Raw genomic sequence first — 8,575 nt, 5'->3', positions numbered from 1 at the left:
GGTCAAGGTATGATTACATCCATTTTGATAGAATGCTGAATTACAGTACAGAAAAGACCTTTCAGTTCAAATTTATCATGCTTATCATACTTATCATCACCTTCAGAGGAAGCTGGGAGTTCTCAGGATTTCTGTAAAACATGAGCTTTATTATCACTCATAGGATTGGCAAGCCTGGTTTGATATATCTGACCTTCTGCTCCACTGTTGTCACAGTAAACAGAAACAGCATAATGAAAAAAAAAAAAACAAACAAACTACAAGAAAACAACTTTCCTTCAAGGGTCCTCAAGGTTCACACATCAAAAGGAATGCTGCAAAGCTGCAGCACAAAAATCAGATGGTTTGGATTCCCAGAGTTGCTAAACAATGTCATTTCTGCCAGCTCGTTGATAGGCGGAATGAGGAGTATTCACACTGCCCACTCTCCAGGTGTCAACAGAGATGCCCACAGCAGGTGCTTGGGCTGTGTGAAGTCACTAGACATGCTCCTCCAAACCACTGTTTTCCTCACTGTTTTCCTTAAGTCAAAACAAACTACTTGAGAGGGATCCTCAGATCACTGAGCCACAATCTTTCTTATTTATGTTTAGAGTCTTGCAGACAAAGTGTAGACATCCCCAAGAGTCAGGAAGAGGCTCATGTCTAGCTGTGCTTTGGGGATACTTTGAGGCCTGAGGAGCATGTTTGGCCTGGTATTAATTATGCCTTTATTTAACAAACAAGGTGTCAGGTCCCCCTTGGATCCACAGTTACAGGGCAATAAATGGTCCTTGGAGAACAGGCTTGCCACCATCAGCAAGGACACCTTAATGGCAGCATCCTTGGAGCAAGCAGAGCGATGGTACTCAGGAGATGATTCCAGCTCCTGAGCAATGTCTTCTTTCTCAAAAGAAATACTACTAGCTCCTGCTAAACTCTGCACAGAGTGCCTGATTTAGGCTGTGGTACCATGCTCTGTGACAGCACAGGTGCTGGGGGACCACTGAGGTTAACCGAGAAGTCTCATGCACAACTGACTTTAGAGAAGCAGGATGGAACAACTGTGAAATGGAAGATAACCTAAATGGTCACCTGAGCCGAATGCCAGCAGCAATGCAAAGCTTGCACAGAGGAAGGATGAAGGCAGATGTGTGCTGCCGGAGAGCCTGGCTCATTTCCAGTAAAGGCATCCGCCCCATGAGGGTGGCCAGCTCCATCGTGTCTGCTCTCTGCCCTGCCCTGGCAGCCCCTCTGCAAGCACACACACCAGCGCCGGGGTGCCCAGCTCCCCAAACACGGCACCCACCAGGCAAAGCCCTCCTCGGCCTTGTGGGTCTCTCACTTCTGGTGCCAACACACACCCCCGGCGGGCTGGGGCTGCCTCGGCAGCGGGGCAGGCAGAGCTGGAGAGGGAAGGAGCTCGCCTCGGCAAGGGAGGTGGCCCCGCTGCCGTGCCCGCCAGTGCTCTCTCTCCGCTTTACGCTGTCTCTCGGTCCCCCGTCCCCTGCCCGCTGCTCGCCGTCCCGGAGGTGCCGCTCGTTGCGGAAAGCAGCTGTCCCCTCGGTGCGGGAGCCGGGGGGACGGAACAGAAAAGTGGCATCTGCACCCTTACATCCGCATCCCACACCTGCAACCCGCATCCCCACCCGCACCCCTCACACCGCAACCGCTACCGGGGCGCGCCTTGGCCCCGGCCGGGACGGGGCGGCCCCGGGGGCTCGCAGCGGCAGCGGAGGGCGGGGGGAGCCGCCCGGCCGCCCCTCGCTCCCCGGCCCTGGGCACCTCCGGGCTGCGCCGCGGGAGCGGGGGGCGGGGGCTGCTCGCCGGGGCGGGAGCTGTCACGGGGTTGGGACGATAAAACCGGGGGTAATTGCGTTTAGGCAAATGAGGCTGCCTCGGCCCTCCCCGTCTCCAGGTATATAAAGTGGGGAGCGCTCCCGCGGACGGCCAATGCGCACGGCGAGCAGCGCCCGCCCTCCCCGGTGCAGACGGTGCGTGTGCCTCAGGGAGCGTGTCTGTCTGTCTGTCCGTCCGTCCGTCCGTTCGTGTGTGTCCGTCCGTCCGTTTGTACCTATATGAGTGAGGATGCGCTTGTCTATATGTTTGTGAGGGTATGTACGTGCGTGTGTACTTCTATGTGTCTGTCTATATGTGTATGCAGGGGGCTCCATATGTGTGTGTGTCTATGGGGGGTGCCTATACATGCTTGTATGTTCACGAGTGTATGTCTCTGTATGCACAAGCATGGTTTTGTGCCAATCCCGGTGTGTATACATGGATGGGCAAAGAGATGTGTGTGTACCTCTAGAAAAGTGTATCGTTGTGCATGTGGAAAGCTGTGTATTTACACAGGCGTGTGCATCTAAAGTGTATAGCTGTTTGTGTGAGGGGCTTTGAGTTTATAACTAGATGTATGCGTACCTGGATATGTGCATGTGTGAGTATCTGGGATGGGTGTGTATACGTGGGAAGGTGTGACTATCTAGATGTATATGTATACATAAGGGTGTGTGTACATGTAACTGTATGTATGTATGTGAAGGGGCACCTCTGGATGGGCATGTCTATTTGTGCGCTGCTATGTACCTCTAGCTGCATACGAGTCTATATGTGTGAGGTGTGTGTACATCCAGAGGTGTATGTATGTAGCAGTTGCTGAGGGAGTTATGGGTGTGTAACTAGGTGCGTGTACCTTGGATGTGCGAGGGAGTGTGTACCCAGGTATGCACTGGTGTGTGTGTGTGCAGGGCTGTGTGCGCGCACACCCCTGGGCGCGGGTGCCAGCGGCCGCTCGCCCCGCCGGGGCTCGGGGTGCCGGTGCTTCACCCTCTGCCCCGCAGGACGTCGAGGCGGCGATGAGGCTCCCGCTGGCTTTCGCCGTGCTGCTCCTGGCCTCGGCGCAGGCGCTGGCCGAGGAGATGGGCGCCACCGACGACCTCAGCTACTGGTCCGACTGGTCCGACGGCGACCAGGGGAAGGTGAGCCCCGGCGGCCGCTGCTCCGCCCGCCGGCCCCGCGTGGGTAGGGCCAGGGAGGGGAGTGTGGGGCGCTGCCGCCCGGGGCTCGGAGCCCGGCGGCGGGGTAGGGGTCCGCGCTGAGCGCCGGCACTGTCGTCCCGCAGGAGGAGCTGCCGCTGCCCCTTGAGCACTTTCTGCAGAGGATGGCCCGGAGACCCCGGCCCCAGCAGTTCTTCGGCCTCATGGGCAAGCGGGATGCCGGTGAGTGGGGGGCCGGCTCCCTCTCACGCCTTTCTGCATGACTCTTCTTCCGCCGTCGCGCCGAGCTGCACAGCGTTGTCACTCGGTTTTAATGAGTTAAACCTTTCTCAAGAGTTCGTATGTGGGTTGTTTGGGTTTATTTTTTCCTGGCTGTTGTGGGAATTTTTTTTGCAAGTTTAATATCAGATAAACTCACTTATCGGAAGCGAGTGGGCTTTGCATTAAAGTGCTGAGTGCATACCAAGTACAGCACATATATACCAGTAAGGAGTATCATGACAATTCACGTGTCGGTGTGCGTGCCCTTGAATTGTCTGAGTGTGGAAATTGGTTGTATATACAATTATTGTCGTGTTTTCTACGTGTTTACTAATCCAAGAACTGATCTAAGAAACTGCAGCTAAACAGATCTAAACTGCGTGGGTTTATCTAAAACAAGTTTTTGTAGTCTGTTCAAAGAGAAGTGCAGCTGTAAATGATCAGTCTGATTTCCCTTAATTAGAATGTGTAGGGTAGTTTCTGTATTTCATTATTCAAAGCACTGCAGTAGCATCATATGTATATGACAATTATTTTTCAACAACTCCTTTTTTTTTTTTCTCTTTCCTTTCCTCTTCCAATCAGGATATGGCCAGATCTCTCACAAAAGTAAGTTTAAATACTGCAAATATGTTAGGTAATTATTAGAAGATATTCAAATGAGGAATAGCATATTTAAGGGGATTAGTTAGAAGGTGTCTGGGTTCAGCTAGGGACTGATCACCAGTGACGAGGAAATGTTCTGTTAAAGGATTGAAATCCCCCACCCCATGCAGCCGTGAGGCTGGACCTCATCCGAGCCGCCACAAGCTTTGAGATTTCGATCTGCATTAATGTGTGGATGTTGCAGCTCTCTCTTATTTCCCACGGGGGGGATTCTGTAAGCATTTCTCACAAGTAAGGCAGGCTCACTGCCAGACTCAGAGAGGAGCAATTAAGATGGCAAAATCTGGAAAATTAGAGTAGTGAATTCCCAAATCCCTGAGAATTATTCCACAAGAGAGCCCATACCATTGCCTGTGAGATACTGTATCTGTGCTCTCTCTGCTGTCTAGGTGGGAATCAGACCCTTGCTCACAACAGGGGCCAACTGATGATCTGTGACTATATAAATAAGCATATCTTGCCCCATTAATAAGTGTGTCTTGCTTTGCTTCTGTGTAACACCAAGTGGGAGATGGTATCAGCAGTGTGGTGTTGCTTTGTTCTGCACAGTGATAGTTTTATTCTCTGAATTTATCTGAAGATGCTTAGACGGGAACCAGAAGATCTTGTATTCTGTGTGACCTCCTCTGTTCACAGAGGTCAAAAATTGTCCCAGTGTTCTGTTAGCCACAAGATTTTATTACTAGGATTATGTATTTATTGGAAGACCAGTTAAAGAACCTAATATGAAGCTCATGCCAAATAGCCTGCTGACTAAAGTAAAAAATTATACTTTTCTGAAACAGCTTTGGCTTGAATTAATACCAGTGGGGTCTGAGGATCATTCTTCTTGCTTTGTAGATTAATTAACCAGGCAAAATTCTTTCCAAATAGAAATTTCTATGTTTGCCTCAAAATTTAACTTTGAGAAAGAAGAATGGCTCCTTTTCATTCCTTATCTGAAACTATAGCTACCACTTTATCTAGTATGTGTGTAGGCCAAAACTTGGGATAATTTATCCTTTACACATCCAGTACCTTGAGGAGTACTAATGGGACAGGAAGGTAATATTGGAACTCATAAATATTCCAAAAATAGAGTCAGACTGTCTAGCTCAGTCGTGTCCAGACATATAGAGTCCAATTGGCTCCCTATCCAATAAGGGCTCTACCTGACCTGCAAGGAAGATTATACTTCCACATTAGAGAAAAAAACCCAACAGGTAGAAGAGATGTATTACACAGATGCAGGCTATATCAAGACACTAGTTTCTTGTGCATCTTCTCAAATCAATAGAAATTGTACTGGGAGAGGAATAAGAATCAGTTATTTGCCATTGTTTTTCCATTATACTTAAAAAACAAACAAACCAACAAAAGAAAACAGAAGTGTATCTGAGTTAATGAGAAGATGTCCACTAACTGGCCTGTGCCTTGGTCTGAACTGTGTAGTCTAATTAGTCAGACTGATGTTCATTCTCCATTGTCTGAGAGCGGTGTGAACAACTAGTCTGTGAGATGAACAGATTTGGAGCCTGTATATTCCTTCCTCACAAGACCACATTACCTTAAAAGTCTGCCTGTTTAAAACGTACTAAAACACCCCAAATATATATTTTTTTTTTTCAGGGCATAAAACAGACTCCTTTGTTGGACTTATGGGCAAAAGGTCTTTAAATTCTGGTATGTATAAGACTAAATCTGGTACTTGGTAATATACAGCTTCTTCATTCCGTTGTCTCTTTGTTCTCTCCCAGTGGACAGAAGCAGCCTTTCTGTAGTGTAGACCCAGAATTCTCTGAAAAAGGATCAGGATTTTCTTTCTAAACCAAGAAATTTCAGAATCTGCTTCACTCCGATGCTTGAGATGATCAGGCTGGTGTGAGCTGCAGGCAAGGTCAGGTAGAAGTTCCCAGGGCACTTTCCTTACTGCCCTGTCCTTGCCAGCAGCATGTTCTGCTGGTCCCCATAGTGCTAATACAAGAAAAACTAAATTTTACCAACACATCAAGAAAAATTCAAGGCTGAAAATGTAAAGCTCATTTAAACTTGTGATCCAAATCTGGATCTCCCCAGGTAAAGGGATATCCTCATCACCTCTGGAGATCATATTATTCTGCAAACTTGGAGCAGAAGGTGGAAGAACACCTCATTCTGCAGGTCAAGGTGTTAAACATTCCCAGCCTCTTGTAGCTTTTCATTTTACTTAAGGAAAAAAAAAAATAGCAACAAGCATTTTAAGCTTTCAACAAGTACTGTGAATTTGTGCTTGGTTTGTTGTGGGGTTTGGGTTTTTTTTGGTCATTTTTGTTTGTTTGTTTTGTTGGGGGGGGGGGGGGGGGGTGTTTTTGTTTTTTTTCTCCATAGCATCCATATAGGGCAAAATCCTCCTCCCTCACGTGCACCGCCCCTGTGGGTAACTGCAGACTGCCTATAGCTCCAGCTTCCTGGTGCTATAGGGCTGTGCTGAGGAAATCCCTCACTGTGAACCATAAAGCGTCAGTTAATTCCTCAGAATAGGAATTTAAAAATTAAAAAAAACCTAATACATATTTCATGTCTCTGAAATACTTCTTGCTGTTTTCTTAAATGGATTATAAAAGTTAAATTACTAGCTGACACCTTTATATTTTGTGGATACACACTGTGATCTATATTCGGCAATTACAGTTGTCAGTAACTTTTATTTTCAATTAAAGCTTGTTCAGACTAGTAATATTGCTCCATGCATCATTTTGCAAATTGCTATGTATCACGAATAATTTTGTACAATTTTATCTGTGGTGACAATAGCTATTAAATGCATAATACCTGTAAATACATCTGCTATCACAAAAGTAAATAGCCTGCAAGTAACAAATTTGGTTTAGTTTCCATTGGGATTACATTTACATTAACGTGAGAATATAAAATAGAGCGAATGTTTAAAAAAGGCAAAGATTTTGCTGCCCTAATTTCAAATTGCTGCTATAGGCAAGATACTGTTATGTGGTATTTGTAACAAAGGGGAATGGTGAAGTTTTACCCTGTCGGGCTATATTATACCCGTCTGACAGGTAAAACTAGATTTCAATGCTTTTCTGCCTGATTCCCTGAGAGGAAAATGCTAAGAAGTTGCTTCTGCTTCTCTGGAGGAGAAGATCAGTCCTAAGGACTGTGCAATCAAAGCAAGATCAGAAGTATATGCTAGGACTGTCCTTATGTCTCCCTACTGAAAGACATTTAACTGGGCAGGAGTTTTGGTGCTGTGCCTCAGTGCCATGGTTTTCTTCTCCTGCAGAAAGTTCCTGAGTCCCCTGGCCATGTGCAGGGGTTCAGGCCGCCCTGCGCTGGCTGTGAGTGTGGAGCTGATTTAGAGCCTGGCGTGATAAAGCAGAGCAGCGGGATGCTGGTGGCTCAGCTCCTGGTTTGGTGCAGTGGGTTCTGACACTGCCTGTGTCTCCAGCTGTGCAGTCTGTCAGATGAACACTCCCGGTAGAAAACAATCACACCTATGGCTAACAACCCATATTGAGAAAGCAAGCTCAACTCATTTTGCATTTAGCCTGGTGAAAAATGAAGTCAACTGGTGAATTTAAAAGTGTCACTGGTCCAAAATGCCAGCTCCCTGCAGGATACAGTGCTGAATCCCCCCAGACTAGCTGTGCATTGCATGCACTAGGCAGGCACGCATACACTCCACAAAAGCAATCTTCCCTTTGGGGTCAAAGCAAATGTGACTCTGGTGACCAGCTGTGTCACCCGATGGTCAGGCTCTGCCCAAGAAGGGCCCTCTGGGTTTTCCTCTAATTTTAAAAGAGCAAAAGGGAGAGATCTACTGCTAGTAAATGTGAATATGTTACTGGAGATTATTTTAGGCTGTGGTTCGTCCACAGGGTAGTCTGAGGTTTGCTTAGTTCTTGCTGTAGATTTTAGTATAAGGTATCTCTGTGTGCAGGGATTGAGGGGCAGGGAAGAGATGTTCATCTGATGAAGAGCTGACTCTGCAGGATGGAAGGTGGATATGTCGATGTAGAAAGCCTCTGTTCACAAATTGATCTGAGTGCACAGGTCCTGTTAGTTAGATGAATTATTGGGAGGTAAAGAGGCTCTGAGTTAATGGTGCTTCAAGCAGCTCGATAGACGAGAGGTAGAAAATGCAGCTCAGACCTTCAGCCTCCTGAAGGACAGTGTACTCTGAGAGGTAAAACCAAACCAAAGCAGCTCGGGGTTGGGCAGGGAGCCCTCGTCTCAGTTCCAAACACACCGATGGTGGCCCAGGAGTCTGCAGGTCTCTGAAGTTTCCTTGTGCTTGCTGGGGTTTACACAAGGCTGTGCCATGTGCTTGATTCTGCTTTGTTTTTTACAGGGTCCTCTGAAAGAAGCATAGCACAGAGTTATGAACAGAGGCGTAAATGAGACATTCCTGTGCATTATTTATTAAACTTCATTTGTTCAAATGGCCAATGCAGTGTAATATAAACTAACCACTGTATGGAATAATTATTTATTTAATAATAACCGATGGGTTTGTTTCTTTTTTGAGTTGTACATTCAATAAAATTATTATTTTTCATATTGTGGCAGTGATACGTGTTGTAAAGGTGCGTTGTGGTTCTGAAAGGACCAGCAACCCTGGTGACATCTCACAACAAAGCACATCATTTGATATGACCCGTAAAGTTATGTTCACTAAACAAAAAAACCAAATT

The 8,575-nt window shown here is 46.9% G+C and overlaps 1 protein-coding gene across 1 annotated transcript; it reads left to right on the top strand.

Moving 5' to 3' along the window:
* Positions 1–2,837: 2,837 nt before the first annotated feature.
* On the top strand, positions 2,838–8,282 carry TAC1 (tachykinin precursor 1; the record flags this gene model as incomplete). Its single annotated transcript, XM_082045604.1, has 5 exons — positions 2,838–2,960; positions 3,104–3,200; positions 3,825–3,848; positions 5,514–5,567; positions 8,233–8,282. The coding sequence occupies 5 exons, from the start codon at positions 2,838–2,840 to the stop codon at positions 8,280–8,282; spliced, it is 348 nt and encodes a 115-aa protein (XP_081901730.1).
* Positions 8,283–8,575: the final 293 nt, after the last annotated feature.

The sequence above is a fragment of the Streptopelia decaocto genome (assembly GCF_964273445.1).
Source record: "Streptopelia decaocto genome assembly, chromosome: 2".
In the NCBI taxonomy this organism is placed as follows: domain Eukaryota; kingdom Metazoa; phylum Chordata; class Aves; order Columbiformes; family Columbidae; genus Streptopelia; species Streptopelia decaocto.
The sequence above is the reverse complement of the archived record's forward strand: the minus strand, read 5'-3'. Positions and strand labels throughout refer to the sequence as shown.